The 20,681-nt window shown below is 37.2% G+C and overlaps 2 protein-coding genes and 1 long non-coding RNA gene across 36 annotated transcripts in view; 1 reads left to right on the plus strand and 2 right to left on the minus strand.

The window, feature by feature from the left end:
• LOC309497972 (fatty acyl-CoA reductase 1) overlaps positions 1–2,323 on the plus strand; it is a 41,092-nt gene extending 38,769 nt beyond the window's left edge. The window contains exon 12 of the mRNA XM_082168439.1: positions 1–2,323. This exon is cut by the window's left edge and continues 128 nt beyond it. Coding sequence (XP_082024565.1) covers positions 1–35 — 35 coding nt within the window. The 3' untranslated portion in view covers positions 36–2,323.
• On the minus strand, positions 1,680–4,224 carry LOC309498003. The gene is made up of 2 exons (XR_014205797.1): positions 3,571–4,224; positions 1,680–2,785 (listed from the first exon to the last, which is right to left on the minus strand). It is a non-coding gene; the product is annotated as an uncharacterized lncRNA (long non-coding RNA).
• Positions 4,225–8,960: 4,736 nt separating this feature from the next.
• LOC309497957 (sialic acid-binding Ig-like lectin 14) overlaps positions 8,961–20,681 on the minus strand; it is a 216,727-nt gene continuing 205,006 nt past the window's right edge. For 32 of the 34 annotated variants that reach the window (XM_082168386.1, XM_082168387.1, XM_082168379.1 and 29 more), the window contains 4 exons: positions 12,337–12,636; positions 10,764–10,851; positions 10,118–10,184; positions 8,961–10,031 (listed from right to left, as the gene is read on the minus strand). In XM_082168386.1, the coding sequence (XP_082024512.1) occupies positions 9,714–10,031; positions 10,118–10,184; positions 10,764–10,851; positions 12,337–12,636 (773 nt within the window). In that variant the 3' untranslated portion in view covers positions 8,961–9,713. The remainder of the gene's footprint in view (positions 10,032–10,117; positions 10,185–10,763; positions 10,852–12,336; positions 12,637–20,681) is intronic. The other 2 variants (XM_082168388.1, XM_082168384.1) reach the window with 2 other exon arrangements.

Consider the following 20,681-nt stretch of genomic DNA (forward strand, 5'->3'; position numbering starts at 1 on the left):
CGTACTTCAGAGCTTCCAGCACACTGACCCAATGACCGGAGCGCACAGGAAGTGTGTGTCCCTGTCCTCCGAACACTTCCTCTTCCAGACAGGTGTCTTCAGCCATTCACACAAACACACACACACACACACAGGTGTTTCTTTAGCTTTCCTCGCCGGCCGCTCGCCCGACCCCCTCCTTCATGATTGATGCGAGTGCTATTTTTAAAGGTGTCCTCTTTTATAACGACTCTTCTTAATAACATTTATATATGCAACCACATTTTACAGTGTTTCTCCTTTACATTCTTGTCGCCGTCCAAAATCCGGAGAAGCTGCCTTTGTGTCTTCTGATGATTTTAGCCTTCTCGACTAAAGACAGTGTTTCGTCACAGGACTACAGATCTCCGTCACTGATGGAGCTCAAAGCTTTGCTGGTTTCAGCATTTTTTGTCTTTTGACGGTTTGTTTGTGTCCTGTCTAATATAATTTAATCAAGCCGGAAAACTCTTGTACCGTGTGTGGTACTAAAGCCTAAAGCGTTTTCCCTGTGTTTTTGGTTCGGGTTTTGTCTTTTTTTTCTTCAATGTTTTGTTTGCTGCATTCAGAGGGAAAGGCCACAGATCTGATGCATATTTAACATAACACATTTTTCTTCACCTGTGTGGTTTATGTTTATGTATTAACATAAACACCCAAAATCAAAAGAAAAAAAAATCTATTCATGAAGAATAATTTTGCCTGTATTTAGGAACCAAAAAGGGATTTGTTTAACATTATTTTTATTACAATTAAGCACATTACCCTCAACTTGAATGCATCCATTATTACATTTTAAATAAAATTGTATATAATGAATATATTAATTATTATATATATATATATACTTAACTTTACGACATGTTCTCGACAGTTTTTTTTGTTGTTATTTTGTCTGTTTGTACAGCAGAAAACAATGAGTTTAACGTCAGTCTCTTTTTGTGAGCGTTAAATGAGGATATTTCTGTCTGCAGACGGGCATAAGAGCGGTTCATCGGTCTGTAAATATTCAACATATTTTCCTTTTCCGATTATATATACATACCAAAAAATGTACAAATGTATATTTGCGAGGGTGAATCAAATGACTGGTGAGAACATCTATTTCCGGAAATGACTGAGGGCTTCCCATATTTTTTGATGAAAAGCGAAAAAGTGGAGAAAAAAAGTGTCGAGTCTCTGTTTTAATGTTGTTTTATTTGTTATTGACCACTATTTAAAGTGCTCTGAATCTAAAAGGACCTGCAAACGTATTTCAGGAGAGAACATCCCTCACAAGCTTTTAAATCAATGACTTTTCAAGTTCTTGTGGTGTCTATGCAGCCTGTGCTTCTTCCTTAGATACGTTTTGTAGCTCTGTTACCCTTTGCTTTTTAACCTTTGCTCAACCCTGCCAGAGGTAAAATTGACGGCTAATATTCCATTTTCAGACGTGACTTTCATACGGCCTCATGATGATCAATTGACAGCACTATTTGAGGACATCATGAGCTTTCGTTTTTCTACACTGACTGCCCCCTGGTGGTCTATTGCCAAATTGTATTTTTAGATTGCCGTTTTAAGACGTGTCTGCCTTCCGTCATCTGGTCTTTTGTATGTTTCACACAGTATTAATGTTTAACACCCACACGTCTTCCTCAGCTTACTTATCAATAGTAGAGAGATGATTCTCCTGCACGTCAGAAACATTTAAGCTCCTCGGTATCAGTAGAGAAGCACATGCACACTAAAATCATTCCAGACGTGAAATAGGCGACACACAGCCATTTTTCTACTAGAATCGAACACCTTGGTGTCTTAATAATAGCAACCCTTAATTTTGAGCCAAGCTGAGCTTTCAAATGAAGCTTCTACTGCCAACGTGATCTTTACAATCTCAAGCGTTTCTGCTCTGCCACGGAAACATGGCCGACGTTTTTACAGCGCCGTTTGTGTGGTGAAATCCTGATGCGATTCAGCAGTATTGGGTTTGATCAGCTGGATTGCAGTAAAAAAGTTTTTTAATGAAAAATAAAGTCCCCTATTGAAAATGTTTCTTTCTTCCTTCCTTGTAACAAGTGCATGTTTGCTTTTTACACACGAGATGTTCACAGCAGTGAAGTGGCTGACATGGATTCTGACCTTTCTCTACTCAACATTTGTCTCCATGTTGTGCTGTCAAACGTGTACGGTCGAGGTCTTTGAATGGAAAACTGTTCTTTGATAAATTGTGTGCTTGACCGTTTGTTGCAAAGAGTTTATGAGAAAATAAACTGAAATGACCCAAGTTCATGTGTGAATGTCTTCATCACACTTAAACACATCAGTCTGATCACTTTGAGTTTTTATTTCACCTGCCTACATGAAACAACACAAACATGAAATAATGTTGTGATAAAGAGTTGATGCTTTCTCAGAATTGGCATGTGACACTTGGCATGTGACCTGCAACACATTTTTGAGTTGTCGAAAATACTAGCATGTTTTTCTTGAAATTGTGTGACTATTTCTTATTTAGGATCATGAAGATGCCTGCAAAGTTGCAACACCCTGAGATATTGTATGAAACTCCATGAAAAATGGGTCAGTTTTTTTTTTTTTTTTGCCAGCCATTTTCATGGTAAAAGGCAGGTGCACAGACAATTAAAAAATAATAATGATTTAATCTGAAAATTATCTTACCCAGATGTTTAACATAATAAAAGGATTAAGAAGCTTAAACTTAATGGTCCCATGAAATGAAAATGGCTGTTTTTGCTGGTTGTAGTCTATGTCTGTAGCTCTTGAGCTAATCTTTCTGTATACTTTTGACCAAATTAAAGTTTAGCACATGTGCAAAAGACATACTAATATTGTTGATTCACTGCACAGTAAATTCAAATGCTTTAAATAGTATGAGAAAGTCCTGTGTGCGTCTCCAGCTGTGCAAACGTATGAATTTTATTGCCCAATCGCAATCCCAATCATGAGCTGGTTGTGAAGGAAGTGGCTTGAATTGGTTCATATTGAAAGTGTCTGTGGGTTTTTTCCAGGCTATGATATGAGCAAAATGTAGTCTTAACAAAACGTCTCACAGCAGCAGCCAGTTTATAGAAAACTGGGCTTGTCAAACCAGTTATTGGGGTGTGTGAGGTGTAAGCTTGTGTCTGGAGGGAAGCAGGTCAGGAGAGAGTTCAGCCATTCAGAACGAGAGTAATTTACATGTAATTAACTTTAAAGTCACCCTACAATAATAATAATAAAAAGACAATTTATTTTTATTTTTAAATGTAATACTCCTTTATTATAAAAGATTTATACGTGCACAACATTATTATTTTTTAAATTAATGAGCCTAGTAATCTTTAATCAGAATAAATCCCCTCCCTCTTATTGGTGCGAGGACAGTCAACCAGCAAACACAGAACGTTGGCACAACGTACCCAACCTTCTAACAACGTTTTATCAACCTGGCCAAAAGGTTGCTATAAATACGTTGTGTGGTGAAGGTTGTTACAGCGTTGTCACAATGTTGACATTAAACCACCGTTCAGGGCCATTGTTGTGCCAACGGTGTCTTGACAACCACTGGACTACATATGTACTCGTCACTGCCCTGAAGCGCGAAAATCAGACTTTTAAATTTCAACCGCCCGTTGGGCTCACTACGTTGTCTCGTTCTTCATCGAGCAAGGTAAGTGAGTATTGCGTTTTATTTATCTCAGCTAAATAGCATACGTAATTATTCAAACACAACCTACAACTTCATTTTCTAATGTGACTAATGTAGCCTCGCTTGCACTGTTTAGTTTTTCATTTCATTTGTCTGCTATTTAGTTTAGCTATTCCATTTAACGTTACCGAACTTTATCGTCCGGCTTTCGACTACGGTCTGCCACGTACAGAACCGGTTTTGTTCATTAAATGTTCTGATCTTTGCTTTTTATGTTTTATTTATTATACTTAGAAGAAATTTTTATATTATTCATTTATTTCTTTTTTTTTTCTTTTTTCACAAAATGTATGACTTTTGGAAGTACAATTTGATTACCTTGCAGTTAGTTTAATAAAGTTGAATTAACGTAACCTTCTGTAATTTTTACTCTTCAAAGTGCTTTTGCAGGTGTTGATTATAATTAGGCTAATTTACTGATAGCCCCATTAAATAATAAACGATATAATTATCTAACATCTGACTAATTAAAAATTAATCTCAAAACATAAAATGCTAAATGGGGGATATCAATAAAGGCCTATCTAGCATAAAAACAAAAAATTGTCAGAACGTCATCAGTCAGTTGCTGAATGTCGCGCAACAACGTTGCTACAGCTCTGTGGCATCTTAATGCAGATGCAGAAGTATCGATGTTCGATGCAGAAGTATAAATAGGCCTTTACAATTCTACGTTGTTAAAATGTTGCGAGCACGTAGACAGCGACGTTGCCACAGAAGAAATGCAACGTGCCACAAACGTTGCCACAACGTACACGTGTTTGCTGGGTATAGGCCTATTTAGCGTTCAAAATACATGTGCTGTGTGAAACATAACTGGAAAGCATGTACATGTAAAAGTATGCAGACGCAACTATGCAGTCATTTAGTCAGAGAGGTAAGGGGTTTGAACTTCTTAAGTGTTTCCCATTTCACACTTCTCTTGTATTTCTTCTTAAAATATAATGTGTGTTTCACGTCCTCTTAGTTGCTGTTGTTTTTTTTTAGCCTTTATTTCGAGTGCTGCTTCATGAGACATGCTACAAAATGGCCTGCAATTTTACGTGTCTTTAGTTTTGAAAGAGCAATATGTTCTGAACACAAATGTACCATTTATATTTTCTTTATCAAAGTAATCTAATGACAATACCCCCCGGTTACAGAGACAAGGCCCAGTCAGAGTCTAGTCCCAGTCAGACTGGCATGTTTGAGCTGTTTTAATGGAAAGCAACTTGCACATAGGCTATATAAAAGCTACATACTGTAAATGTCCTAATTGAACAAAGGCCCAAACCTGGCTTAATCTAAGCCCTGTCTGTGAAACCAGGCCTAAATTACTTAATAAAATATATATTAAACTTAAAACAAAAAAAGAAATACAAATATTTTTTATTGAAATAGTACTAATGACCTAAATAGAAGAGGTTAATTTAACAGCATTGTTCTTTGTCAATATTTCATCTCAGATATTTCTGAAAACACCTATCTTCAGTCTTAATCTTGAAGTTTTTTGTATAACTATATGCAATTTTTTTTTTCATAAACTAGGATGAAGCTGATTTCTTTAAAAAGAAAAAAATAATAATACATTTTGAATAGAAAATGAAGACACTGATGTATAATAAAATACATTATAAAAATAATGTTTTAAAATGTAATATTTTATCCCTCCAGAAGGAGCTCCTATTTTTAAAGGAGTTTCTGTCTGAAAGTGTGACACCAGAAGAAGCTGGCTGTGTTCTCAATCACAAGTAACGTAAACGACACACTGATGTCAAGTACGCTTCCCACTGCTGATCTGGTAAGAAAATAAATGTTTGTTCAAACTCATGCTATTTTACAGAAATGAACTTCTGACTCCTATATTTTCTGTAAGATCTCTGACCAAAGGTCACAAAGGTCATTAGGGAATGTTTTAGAATAAGTTTTCACTTGTTATCATTAGTAAACACGAACGAACGATGAACAATGCTTTGTTAATATTAGTTAATGTTAATTTCAACATTTACTAAACAAATTTTGCATTACCTAATGTTAAAGGGATGATTCGGAGTAAAATCAGGGTCCTTTGCACCATGACCTCCAGCCAATGCCCAGAATGGTACCAAACTTCTACAGTAGTACAAATAGGTTCTGTACTCATAAAACGAGGCATTGGAAAGTTTGTAAGTACATCAGGAGTTTATTTAAATAACACTTGCCTGGCGCCTCATGCTACTGCTAACCTGGACGTCGAGGTCACTTTAGTGGTTTGAGAAAAGCACGTAAAAGTCCTGGCAGAAAGTGATGCATAAGGATGTAGTGTAACGGCGAATTATAATTTTTTCCGAAGTGGTAACAACTTAGTGTTAACTAATAATTGTTGCAAACTGGTACTATACCAACAAAATATTAGTGCATTCCTGGAACTGGGCGTCGTTACACTACATCCTTATGCATCATTTTCTGCCAGGACTTTTACGTGCTTTTCCCAAACCACTGAAGTGACGTAGACGTCCAGGTTAGCAGTAGCATGAGCCGCCAGGCAAGTGTTATTTAAATAAACTGATGTACTTACAAACTTTCCAATGCCTCGTTTTGTGAGTACAGAACCTATTTGTACTACTGTATAAGTTTGGTACCATTCTGGTCATTATTAGTGGGGTAATTTATGAGATACATCCTTGGATCCGTTAGCGCCTGCAATAAGCCATCCGGTTGATATCTCTAAATAAGCTCTAACTTTAATAATGTTCAACCAAGGGAAAAAAGGCTTCTGGGGGGGTGTTTGGCTCGAGGTCATGGTGCAAAGGACCCTAGGTTGATTTTACTCCGAACTATCCCTTTAACAAATGTGACCTTATTGTAAAGTCCCGCTGTGAAAATCAAGCTTTTAATGTTGTTTATATGTCTGTGTGGTGTTTTTAATATGCTTTGAGACAAACCATGTACAAATGCGTTAGTCAACACCATTGCTGAGTATTTTCTCCTTAAAACTGCAGTGAACCAAAGACAGTCTCAAAAATATTGAATTCGCTAGTGTTTCTGACGTCACAAACTTGTAACCAATCTGGGCCGGGTTTCCCGATAACGATGTATCTTAGCTCTTAAGAGCGCTCTCTACGTGCAAGGTTACGAACGCTCGCAGCAATTCCACGAGTGTTTCCCAAAAATGCACTTAACATGAACGCGCGAGAACGCGCTCTACGTGCTACTTAAGAGTCGCTGTCCATTCGCGAAGTGCTGAAATATAACCTTATATGGAATCGTATTCTGAACGTTTACCTAATAATTGTCATCTGTTGTGGATTAGCAATCAAGACAAGTCTATATAAAGCACCTACAGGCGGAGGCACTGACAAAATGGCTGCAAAACAAAACAAAAAACAAGAAAAGATACCTTTCAAAAATATGAAATTGATATCCTTTTAGAGGAGATAGAGCGAAACAAAGATGTCATTTTTAACAGATTTAAAGGATTTCTTTTATTTATTTTTTGTTCATTCATTTAATTTTGATTAAAATTATTAGATTAAATTATTTCAATTTTTTTGTTTTGTTTTCTGACCTTTTTAATTATTTAATTTATACATTCATTTAACCAACAACAAAAAAAGAGTAATAAAGTGTACAATAAAGTAAATCAAAACCTTAAATTATAATCACATTGCATTTGAATAAAGTTAAAGGTGTAATCTGCCAGTTGTCCTGCAGGTGTCCTCATAAATCTTTCTTCTTACGATGCACTTGGGGATGTACGATTACTCCAGAGCACTCGTAGTTCTACGAAGATTTTCAAGTGCTACTTAAGCTACGATGCTTTTGGGAAACAGACCATAATATTAAGATCAGTCGTACGATCGTTTTTACGATCAACTTAGGCTTACGATGCTTTTGGGAAACGCAGCCCAGGTCAACGAGTGGATCTCTGAGCTGCTGTGAGTGAGTGGGGGTGGGGCTAATTTGCATATTCATAGAACCCCCTATACTAAATGAGTCAAGGGTGTAGTTATATTCAAACTATTTTAAGGTATTTTAAAGGAAAAAAAACGTTTAAATATGTAATTTTGGATGAGTTTTAAGGGATAAAATACAGGGGACTTTAAGTGTTGCTGATTATTTCAAGTAATTTGCCATAAAGTAGCTAATTTCTGTCCATCATAATGTTAGTTCATTCATATTGTATATAGGGATGCACCGATGCATCGGCTGAACATCGGTAACGGCCGATATTTGCCTCGTTAACTGCCATCGGCCATCGGGAAATAAAAATGACATTCGCCGATGTCACATGGGCGTCAGTTTGGTTTGATATGCTGGGGACAGAGACGCATTCGGAAGTGCATTTTCAGAAGTGCTGGGTACAATGACGCATTTATTTATTTATTTTCTATGAGAAAACTCCTTTTCTCGAGAAAAGAACGACCATGGTGTGTAGCAGAAGAAGCGGCGGAGTATGCACGATCCGCGAGTGCTGAAGACGTTCTGCACGGCTTTGATGGGTGCGCAGGACGACACAAATGGGCGGCGACTGCTTCTTCCAGTGGCGGGAGCTTTTCCCTCAGCGCCGTCAACAGATAGAGCGTTAACTGTACACACCGCCGCCGACTTGAGCTGCAAAGAAACTCTGGCCTCCCTGTCAAGGACTCTTGTCAAAAAGTACGGGGAAGCTTGACCGCTCTGAATAGTGAGTGAGAGCGCGCGCGCGGTCGGGGCTCTCTCTCTCTCTCTCTCTCTCTCTCTCTCTCTCGCAGAAGAGCGCGTGCGCGCTTAAAATTTAATATTTTGGTATGAACATTCACCCGTGTTTTTTCCCTCATAAATGCGAACACGAAAAATAAAATGAATATTATAATGTTTTTTTTGTTGGGTCAGACAATGATTACCAAATTTCTCTCTCATATTGCTCTTCATAACAACTGAAAAAAGAACTTATAAATAAGGTTATAACTGTCAACCAGAAAGTGACATTAAAGGTTTTTTTTGTTTCATAAATTGGTCTGATTGAATTTGTGCTCATTCTAGGATAGTGTGATCAAGAGCCGAAAGACTTGTATGTTTCCGTGGCACAAAAGAAGGAATAAATAACAAAAAGAAAAAACATCGGCATCGGCATCGGCCATCGGCCAAGTTGTTATGTTAAACATCGGTATCGGTATCGGCCCAGAATTTCCCAATCGGTGCATCCCTAATTGTATATGGATAGTTCGTAAAAGAAGATATTTTGAAGAACATTGGCAACCAAAAACATCATTGGACCCCATTAGCACTGAGGAAAAAAAACACTGGAACATTTTTCAAATTATCTTCTTTTATGTTCAACAGAAGAAAGAAAGTCCTACTGGTTTGGAATGATAGAATTGCAATTTGTTGGTGAAAAATTGCTCTAAAAATCCATTTGTGCTGTTTGAGTTATGCATAAAGATTTGAAGGTTTTGGTTCATTCTAAAGGCTTGTTCACACCAAGAATCATAACTATAAAATCATAACAATATTATTTTCCACAGTCACACCAACAAACAATATCTTTCTGTTTATTATAAGTGCGCTCTGCAGTTTTGTCGTCTACTGCTTTAAATGCCTCGAGCTCTTTACAGAAGGATGGATTCTGATTGGCTGTCAATGTTTTTATTGTTCATCAGCTGGATTTTTTCTTTTAAAAGTCATTTATCTTTCGTATCGTTGTGGTTTTCGTTATAGTTATTGGTCTAAACAGGCCTTCACTGTTCAACAACATCTGCACTGACCAACGGTAAAATTGCATTCTGTCCGAGTTGGTACTATCATGTGACCTGTTGTCACGGTCATGTGACCTACAGCGTCAGCTGCGTCGCTTCACTGCCATTCACAACTCCTCTCCCGGGCCCTAATTGGGATAATGAAGTGTTCATTGAATGCGCACTTAAGAAGTAGTAGGTCATCCTGGGTATGTTTAGCCTAATGTTTTTTCAATACTATGTATTCGGACATGATACTACATTTACCCATACTGTATAGCAGGGAAGTATTAGATTTTGGACAAAGTGCAACTGTTCCTTTTCTGTCTTTAAACAACCAAGCGACGGGTCATGTTTCCATAAATCGTGTCTTCTGATGACACATCCGGGATCTTCGCCCTACTATCTTGTGGGCTTTGGTCTTCCTTGAGGTCGGTCGCAGATGCTGCGTCTCCTGCAGAATGATGACGGATCTCAGCATATTCCTCGGTCAGCGAGGAGGCGCCCCTGATCTCTCCTGACGCCGGCTCTGCGTTCGTGAAGTCGATGGTGGAATAATGAAGACATTCTGGTGATCTTGGTGTAACGGCTGACAGCATGTCTTTATTCCCGTAAACACACTCGCCGTCTCCATGGGAATCCGTGGCCTGATGGAGCAGAAACACAGCAGAATCAGATAAATGTCCGTTTGTGATGTCTTTGAAAATGAATAGTGTGAGTGTGTTTAACTCACTATTTGAGACAGTATGAGTCCAGATGTGTCGTCTTGTCTGGTTCTTGAAGGTTTGGGATTCCTTCTTCTGAAAATTGTTATTAGGCCTTTAGATTCTGATATAATATGTCAATCAGAATCACAAATCCTCCTTGTGATGAGGCTAGTAAAGTAAAAGTCTCACACTTGGCTTCACACTGCAAAAAATTATGTTCTTCTGTATTTTTGTCTTGTTTTCCAGTACAAATATATGAACATTCTTAAATTAAGACACATTTACTTGAGAAGCAAAATGGGATATAAAAGTCTTGTTTTCTGAAAAATCTATCAAAATTAAGATTGTTTAAAACAAGAACAAATATCTGCCAATGGGGTTAAAAAAGTGTATTTCTCTGAACCCATTGGCATTTTTCTGAAACCAAGACTTAATATCTGAAGTCACTTTGCTTCTCAAGTAAAAATATCTTGATTTAAGAACGTTTAGATATTTGTACTGGAAAACAAGACAAGCATTTTTTGGAGTTTGAACACATTTACCAGAATAGCCAAAAAAATCTCTGTAATCATCCATAGTTTAGCCTCAGCTCATTATATATTGGACCAGTTCTGTGATAATCATGTTTTTTTGTCTTTCGACAAATGACATTATTTTGTCTGATGTACCCACCGTTCATTGTAGACTGCTATGATGCACAAGATCATCATCGCTGATGCGCCGACAGCAGCTCCGAGCAGCACAGACGGGTGATGGAAACCTGGAAAGCAGTGTTTTAGTGCTCAGAGGTTGGGCTTTTATAGCTCATGACTGTTAAATGAGATCATTTAAGTGTCTAAAATGTTTCTCAGGAGGGATAAAAATGAATGTGAAGAGCAGCTCATATCATTTGATCATAGATTCGATTCAAGTTCATACTGAGATCTCTGATATTTGATTACAGACTTTAGTATCTTGGCAAATATGAGCACATTTCTCTGGAGAAAAGTTTCTATTTGGTCTCCATTTGATCTCATTGCTTTCTAGGAGAAATAATTCCCCTGTGGAAAAGTAGTACACTTTAGCATACTTAAAAAAAGAAAAAAAGTAAGAATGTTTTAATATTTAAGTGTGAACTGAAGGTAATGTTTTCAGACACATAATTGCATGTTATTTATAATTATAGGTTAAATTTATATTAAATGCAATAAGCCAAACTTAGAGTTATTTTTTTTAAGTATAAGACTAAAGTACATATTTTTATGTAATTTCTCAATTACTTCTATTGTCTTTGAAATATGGTGAAAGTGTACAGCCAAATACTGATAAGCATGTATGTAAACTAAAATAAACTTGAATGTCATTTCTATTGAACATTTTTTAACTTTATTTTATACTGTCCTTGTTACATGTAGTTACTATAGTAATAACTATAAATTATGCATAATTACATGCAGCTAACCCTAATCACACCCTAATCCTAAGTACATGTAGTTAATTATTATGTATAATTACACTATAACACGGACCCCTCAAAAAAAATGTTTAACCGAAAATTGTAGGTTATGCATATTTAAACATATATAAATGTGTTTTTAATTACACATTTGTAATGAAGCGGCTTTTAATATATTATCTTTAAATGTAATAATGAATAACACACTCATTTTACAATTAAAATTATAATCGAGTACTTTGTGTGCTTTTAATATGTTAGTCAACACATCAAAATAAGTCTACTTCTTTAAGCACAACAAAATGTATTAAAACAATAATTTAAAATGTGCTTTAAAGTAAAAAAAAAAAAAAACGTTAAATGGGGTTCTATATAGAACTCTAGGGTTCTTGAATAAATTTTAAAGATCACTTTATACCAAAAAGGTTCTAAGGAGAAATGTCTTAAATGATTGCGAAAATACATTAATGTTTAACGGGTCTTTCAGTTTTTTTCTACTGATTAAGTATGTTTATGAGCTGTTTAATTAATAAAATGTAATTAAAATAATAAAAATTATCAAAACAAATTAAGGACAACTAAATCCATAAAATCATCCCTAAAAGATTCTATATATGAAGCACCGGACAGAAACTTTTCTTCTAAGAGTGAATACTTTTAAGATTTTAAGTACACTACAAGCGCACATTCAATTCAAATTAAGTGCACTTCTTTTTCAGAAGGGTTAAGATATTCTAGAGATCTCATTTGTGATCATTCTTGTTGATCAGATAAAGCTGTTGTTGTGCGTGTCAGAGAAGCGAATCTCACGTGTCTCTGTCCCGGATGTCCGTGTGACGGGATGAAACCGTTGGCTGGCGCTGGCGGTGCCGAGAGTGTTTGCACTGAAACACTGCAGGACGTCCGTGTCTGTGAGAGGCTGATGGATGGTCAGGATGCTCTTCGAGCTTGTGCTTCCTAAAGTTTCATTCCTGATGAACGTGTCATTAGAGTTGGTGAGAACATTTCCAGATCGACGCCACTCTAGTTTAGGCGAGGGATTCCCATGAGCCTCACAGACACACGTGATTACGCTGCTTTTGTTGCAAGAGCTGGAGATTTTGGGCGCAACTGAAAGAGACAATAAGATCATAAACTGTAGTTTCTGTGTAGGATCTGAGCAAAATAAAACAGTTTGAGGACCTGTTTCACTTAAGGCGAGACACTACAGGTGAATAGGGTAAAATTGTTAACTTACAGATATCACCATCAAACTTTACCAGTTGATTACTCACATGAATAGGAGAAAAAAATGCATGGCAAGTTTTCTGTAATTTTATTTTTAAATATGCTAATGAGGCTATATCTAATTAAATATGCATTAATTTGCATATATTTTGAAGTGACAAATCTGACCATTGAAAAAAACAAGGTTCAAAATTATTTTTGCATTTTGTTGATATATTCAATGAAAAGACATTACCAGAGGGGATTATGAATATCTCCTTTTGTTACCCTGTAAATCAGAAAATACTGCCAATAGAATAAAAAAATTGATTTCCGCCCTATTTTTAGGCTTAAAATGTCATATAAATCAGGCCAAGAATGATATATCAACAAATCCCTCTGGACAAACCTTCACAATATAGTTAGGAATACGACTGTAAAGTTTGGTGTATGTAGGTGCTACAGAAGTGGAAAATCGTCACTAGGAGTGTGAGAAAAAACTCATTTTGAGAAAACGGCCTTTAAAGATTTTTATGGCAAAATTCCACTAATTCCTATTGAAAGCCATGAATTACAGACAAAATATGCTTTAGGTCCAAGTAAAATCCATGTATCATACTGTTTAACATCTAAAACTCATTATTGCTTCATCCATCACTGATCATAAAATCCAAAACAACACATCAACTGTCCATCACACAGGTGGAATGGAAAAACTAAATACCGGTATATCACAGTCCCTCTGGCAGATTCAACTTTGGGAAGTTTTATTCTTTTGGCTATTTGTCCAAGGTGTAAATCACTTAGTGAAGATATTTTTTCCCAGTGGAGGAGGAAGTGCATCTCTGTCTGACCCAGTTGGTGGTCACTGAGCCTTTATATTTAGTCAGGATCCGTCTCTTCTTCTCTGGCAGTGTGTAGATATTCTGTCAAATAACAATTTAGTCTACTTTGTTTGCTTTCTCCATTGTTCTAAATATATATAATATATTTGAAATTTGAAATTTATTTGAAGGATAACCCCTTGAGATGCATCATCTCGTTTTCGAGGGGGTCCTTAAAACAAACACAAATACAGACAACAGGTTACATTGTATGACACATAATACTTCACATTCATACCAACATTTAGCTCTCCATATCTCCTCACATACCAGCCCTCTAAGTACATTAAAACAGTAAGTATACAGTCATCACATATAACATGCAGGTTCAGTACCATTCAGTATAATGAAAATCACATGTTTGAAAGTGGGTATAATCAAAAGCAAAAACATGTATTCTGCAAATGATCATGTAGTAATGGCCTAAAAAGATTAAACGAAGTAATGGATCTGATTACACTTGGTAAACTGTTCCAATCTGATGGAGCTTTAAATTGGAATGCCCGACCACCAACTTCTTTATTAATTTTGGGAACATAAAAAAATAATTGATCAGTGTGCCTTAAATTATATGAAGAGCGAAATGGAGTTAGATATTGTTTTAGATACAAAGGATAATTTAATATATGTAAAGATATATATGATATGATATAATATGATATGATATTTTGAATGATTCATAATTAGTTTTGTTCTGTTGAGTTCTGTTTAGCTTCACCATCGGCTGACTGAGGGGACTGTTTTCAGGATTTGGCTCGTGGGTTTTAAGTGCTTTGAAATGTGATGTGTCTTTTTGACTAACATTTAGATGTGTTCAAAATGTTACAGCACTACTCATTGCGCGGCTCGCGAGCCTCATGCGGCCCGCCAAACTTTAATTTGTGCCTCGCATGGCTGTAAAAATACGGCGATATCATGCAGCCAGTCACTACAGATATTTCATAACATAACCCATTACAAACTCAAAGTGTCAGCTCTATTACAAATAATTTCGATCGGACTGAAAGAGGTGGTTTATCGAGAGAACATGTAAACACTTGGTCGATTGAGAACCGAAACTGAAAGGACGACGTATGGCTCTTCTACTGACTTTGTCCTATCAGTGCGGCTCTCATGAAAAAAATAGTGAAGACCCATTTCATCATCTTTTGTCTTCATTGGTAATCCCTTGTGTCTTCTAGCTAATGACAACTGTTTTCGGCTTCTCTGAGAGAATTTTGCACGCATATCTTTCAACATTTTGAACTTCCGCGGAAATGTCAGAGCGCGTCACGTGACGATTATGAACGAATCACGTTGTCATAAATTGGCATCAGCCAATGAGATTGCGCATTTCGAGTTAAATCACCCGTTTTACTTTCACGATTTGTTGCTAATAGACAGGAAATTACCATATTTGGATCCAACAGCATTGAAAAGAAGAGAGAGAGCTTTCTAACGGTGTGTGATGACAGAGATCAGACACAGCGATCGCGGAGCAGCGGGATGATTTAGAACGTCAACTTTTGATGAATTTAGGCGAAATCTGCACACTCAAACAGACAAAGTGTAGTAAAATAAAGACCTAAATGTGTATTTTGGACTTTTTTTCAGCACAAGTCTGAAAGAATACATGTTATTGAAGACAAATAACCCAAAATCTCAAAATTGACCGGTGAAAAAAAAACGATGTTTTTGCCTGCCGTGTCTCGCCTTAAGAAAAAATGAGAAAAACATCTCACTAGGGCTTTTCACACTTGAAATATAGTTAACTCTGGGTCACACTAAAAACTGGGTTAAAGCTGCCGTCGGCAATTTTTTTTTAATCATATTCAGTGAAATCAACACTATAATCCGACAGAACAACATAAATAAGGTGGTTTTAGAAAAAACCTGAGCTTCTAATTCCACCTGGAGCGTGTTATTTGTTTTGCAAAAATCCACCGCTCCCGGATCATCGGGTCCAATCAGCGCGGGGGGGGATCTGACTGTCAATCACAGGTCGTGCACACGCCACAGATCCCACCCCCCCCTCGCCATAGTCTTCATCTGAGACTTGTATCTCGCTTTCAAAACACTAACAAATCAAATAAGCTCATTTAGAGTATAAATGACGTTAGCAATTGCAATCTATGGGTAGATTAGCCAGGGCAGCATACCTCCGAGTAGCGAGTACTCCATGGTGTTGATCGATGCTGATGAGACGGGCACGTTCACAGAAAATCTGGTGCGCACGCACTGACGAGCACGAACTCGATGGGAGGGTATTCGTTGACAGTGGGGGAGGGTCATGAGAGTTGTCACCATTTGACAATTTCCCTTCAAACGCTAAACTACTGTTTATACAATGCCCATGACTGTGTTCAAAGCATGTGCTTATGAGCCATGCGATTGGCTGTTGGTTGCTAAGCGACTAGCCATAACATTCTGACACAGATCATTTCACAATACACTGGTTGCAACGCAATGCGAGATTAATGACGCCAATAGCAGCGCTACTCCTGTTCCCGAGCAGGGTTTCATAAGCCCGGGTGAAAAGCGGTGCTAACGGCACTTCTAATTTACAAGTGTGAAACGTTCCTTTACCTTGGATTAAAAGTGGTGTTTAAAATGATGATAACCCAGGGTTAAGTGCAGTGTGAAAAGCCTTACTAAGTACAAAAATGAATAAGATAATGACAAGAACTGAAGTAAAACCCCATAATTGAGAGCTTATAGTGTACTGAAGTAGAAAAGAGAAACAAGCAACGATTTCGAAGTTGCGGTTACTCTTAGTTCCTTTAAGTCTGCAACATGCCACTCTGGTGAAAATGCCATTATTGCTCTGACAAACTCTTTAAAGCTGCATTTACTCTGCCAGAGGCTTTGTCATCAGTGGCTGGCGGTGAGGGGGCTTTCCACTACTGCCTAGGAACGTTTGTGAATGATATTAACGGATGTTATTCTATGTTTTCAGAGGTTGAGTAACTTCCTTACTTGAGTGAAAGTACAGATACTACTGGTCAAATATTACTCCGTTACAAGTAAATGTTGTAAAGACTGATTTTTACTTAAGTAAAAGTACAGAAGTACTTGTTTTTAAAAGTACTTAAGTATCAAAAGTAAAAAGTAAATGTCAATGCTTGTTTTATTATTGTTGCATTGTTGTATGTAATACTTACAGTACCTTATGCTGTTGAATCTATGCCTGCATACCCTCATATCAGTATCACATTTATTTCTAGAACACAGTTCCAGTAGTGGGATTGAATGTGAGATTGAATAAGTGCACTCAATAACGTCCACAATGGTTTCAGACACCCAAATGGCTGTTCCCTCAAATATTGCCCTATTTAAAGTTTGTTGGCTTTTAGAATGAATATGTTAGCCTTACTGTTATCTATAAGCTAGTGTGCTCCAAAACAATGACAAAATTCGCATTTAGAAGACCAAACCCAACGTTGAAAATGAAAATCAGGTTGATGTCAGAATCCAACGTCAGATTGACGTTAATCTCCAACGTTGGACAGATGTTGTATTGTGGATGAAAATTTTAACCGCGTTGACGTCAAAAACCAACATCAGTCGTGTTCTAACGTCAACCTGACTTTCATTTCCAACCAAAATGCAACCAAAATCATTACCTGACTGACGTTACTACTTTTTTACTCAAGGACCTTGACAGAAATGTAGTGGAGTAAAAAGTATGATATTTGTCTTTCAGATGTTGTGAAGTTAAAGGTGGTATCAGTGATTTCAGGCCCAAAAATATTTTTATCACATTAATCTAATCTTCCCTAACGATCCGCTAGCTGCCCGCCCCATAAGCATGCCGTCAAAAAAACGCATCTCTGTACGCAGCCTAGGCTCTGAGATCTGCACACAAAAACAAATCTTTCCTGTAGCTTTCCTGTAGCTCAGTGGTAAGAGCATTGCGTTAACAACGCAAGGTTGTGGGTTCGATCCCAGGGGATTGCACATACCTAAGTATAAATGTATAGGATAATGCAATGTAAGTCGCTTTGGATAAAAGCGTCTGCCAAATGCATAAATGTAAATGTAAATGTAAATGGTTTAGCCAAACACTCAAAACCAAAACAAATAGTGTTCCAACCATGGTTTCCGTTGTCCGGTAATTGCCGGACATTGGCCGGAAAAAATTAAATGTCCGACAAAATTAAATCTCTCCGGTCAAATTGCCTAATAATCCCGCCCCCCTAACACAATCTGAATTTGAGAATACGCCTAAAATGTATAAAGCAAAAATACACCGACCTTTGGCTATGTTATAAAGGAACAGGCTCTACCGTTTGAAAGTTATTAAACAACATCGCATGCTGCATTTCAAATAAAGCGCACGCCTAAAACGGCTGTAATATAGACCTAAACAACGAACGAATGAGTGAGACGTTTCAAATATGGCCAGGCCCAGGCAGACTAGCCTTAAAAGCTTTTTTCAGAGGCCAGACGCGACGGACGATGGTGAATCAGGAACGCCTGCCTGAAGCCTCAGATGTCCAGACAGCTCCACCACCACCACCGGAGAAAAAGCAGAATCGGATCAAAATGAAGCAGCGAAGTCGCCTTGCGGAGAACAAGGTTACGCGGCTTATGCGCATTGCAAGTCGTTCCGCGTTTCCATTACCCTTCAAATTGCGCTAATTGAAATTGCGAATAAAAAATATGCACAGTGGAAACACGTCAGTTTCGCAAAAACTCCCGTTTATCGCAAAAAAGTTTTTATGCTCGCATGAGGTGGTTTTTCAGGCAATTCGAAAAAGGAATATTTCGCAAAACTGCAATGGAAACAGTTTTTGCGCATTTACAGTCACCTTACTTAGAAGACGCGGTGTGTTTGAGGTCCATGTATAGCTACGCAAATAATAATTTAATATTATTTTATTATATTATAATAGGCTATATTATTATATTATTTAATAGGCTATATTTAGAAGACGCTTTAATGCAAAAAAGTAACAAAGCTGAGTGTGGAGCGCGCACTGCATGGCACGGAGGCGCGGGCGCGAACACTTGCAATTTCCTATCAACAGTGGAAACAACTTAAAATACTCTATCATTTCTGGTCATACAGAAAATAATAATACATTATTCTCAACTACTTTTATTTGTGTAAACTCACAATAACAAGAAAACGTTGTGCTTTTGTAAAATAAAATAAAACAATCAGACGCACTTTCATAATCTCCATAAACTGGAGCGCGAGAACTGAAACAAAATATAGCCTATGTAGGCTAAAGCTTGAAATGTCCACTTTAAAACGAACAAATTCGAATCGAAAGCTAATACTTTTTACATACTGATTATGTAATCCGAAAAATGCATTTCTCTCTAAAAGCGCATCTGCTTAACAGCGGAGATGGAGATATGATTTTAGCCGATACTTAGAAAACAATAGTTTATTAATAATATTAATGGCTCTTCTCATTCAGCACTGCGGGAAAAATATCAATTCCAGGTTCTAATTTGGCCTTAGAAAACCAGTAAAATCGACATATGTTTTCCATATTAATTTGTGAATATTTTAGTTTAATAAAGGGGCAAAAAGTCATAAACAAAAATCAGAAAATTCGTCGATATTTACTTTTTTGCGCAGCAGTTGGTGTAGCCAGGTCAAATTAAAATTTTGGTGTTCAACTTTGCGTTTTAAAAAGACAACAACCGTTCATTTTTCGTTTTTCAATTACGGGTTAAAAAAGGAAAAACGAATGGACACAAAAGTAGCCTACATGGATCGTTTGGACAGAATACGAGACAGAGTTCTTTATTAAATTCGTAAAAGGAACAATAATTAGCCTATACTGAATTCTAAATCTCAAAGAAATGCCACAATCAAAACCTCGGAGCAGAAATGAGGGCGAAACACCCAGAAGCTCCTTAAATGTGTCGTTCGCAGTATAAGGGTCTTTCCCTGCCATTAATGCTTGGATAACACGCCACGTCTCCTTCCTTTAATAATAATAATAATGTCTAATGCGGTGGCTGTGATATTATATAAACCAACGTCCGTTGCCGTGATTTTTTAAATTACTTATCTTGTCTTATCGCATAGACGCATAATGGCGGCCGAAGCGTAGCGATGCGTAGCCTTGCAGGCGCGTATGCGTAACGAATGCGTTGACTCTGTAAGAGCCCTTAGTCGCATAACATCGGTTAATGGAAACGGCGTCATTTCGCAATAGTTTTTCATAGATATTTAGATAATAGCGCAAAACATTTGCGCACATCTGTAATGGAAACGCGGCTACAGGGAAGTTTTGATTTTAAGTCGGCAGCTGCACAATTCAGCACTGCAAAACAGCGTAAAAAGTAGCCTAAAATGACGCAAGACAATGTTATAGGCCTAGTCATTTGTTTGTTCCAGTTCATTTGACAAAGAGTCATTTCACGGTGGCCAATTTAAATGTTACCAGCTGTCAGGTGTACACCAGAGTGTATAATTAAGTTCGCTTGAATAAAAACAATGGGCTACTATTCAGATATTTTATGTGGGGAAGGGGGATTGGTTTGTTAAACTATGAATGTGAAACCATAGTAAAAACAATTGCCGTTGATTGACGCCAATCGGACGTTCATGTTTTTTTTCGTCTATTTGAAAGTTATAAACATGTTGCATTCTATACGGCCTGATTATGTCATTTTTTAAGTGTACATAGCCTGCCTTCAGTTTTCCTCAACTTGACTAATTAAGAGGCGATATTTGACCGGCAAATCATCAAAATGTCCGGAAAACGAAACCATTTTTTTCTAGCGGAAACTCAAAACCTCACAACACCCTCCCCCTGTCAGTGATTGGTTGAAACACTATTTGTTTTGGTTTTGAGTGTTTGGCTAAACCATTTGTTTTTGTGTGCAGATCTCAGAGCCTAGGCTGCGTACAGAGATGCGTTTTTTTGACGGCATGCTTATGGGGCGGGCAGCTAGCGGATCGTTAGGAAAGATTAGATGAATGTGATAAAAATATTTTTAGGCCTGAAATCACTGATACCACCTTTAAAGTAAAAAGTTTCCAGAAATAATAATACTCAAGTAAAGTACAGATACTCAAAAAGTGTACTTAAGTACAGTACTCAAGTAAATGTACTTTGT

Source organism: Leuciscus leuciscus (assembly GCF_965113295.1).
Source record: "Leuciscus leuciscus genome assembly, chromosome: 4".
NCBI lineage: Eukaryota > Metazoa > Chordata > Actinopteri > Cypriniformes > Leuciscidae > Leuciscus > Leuciscus leuciscus.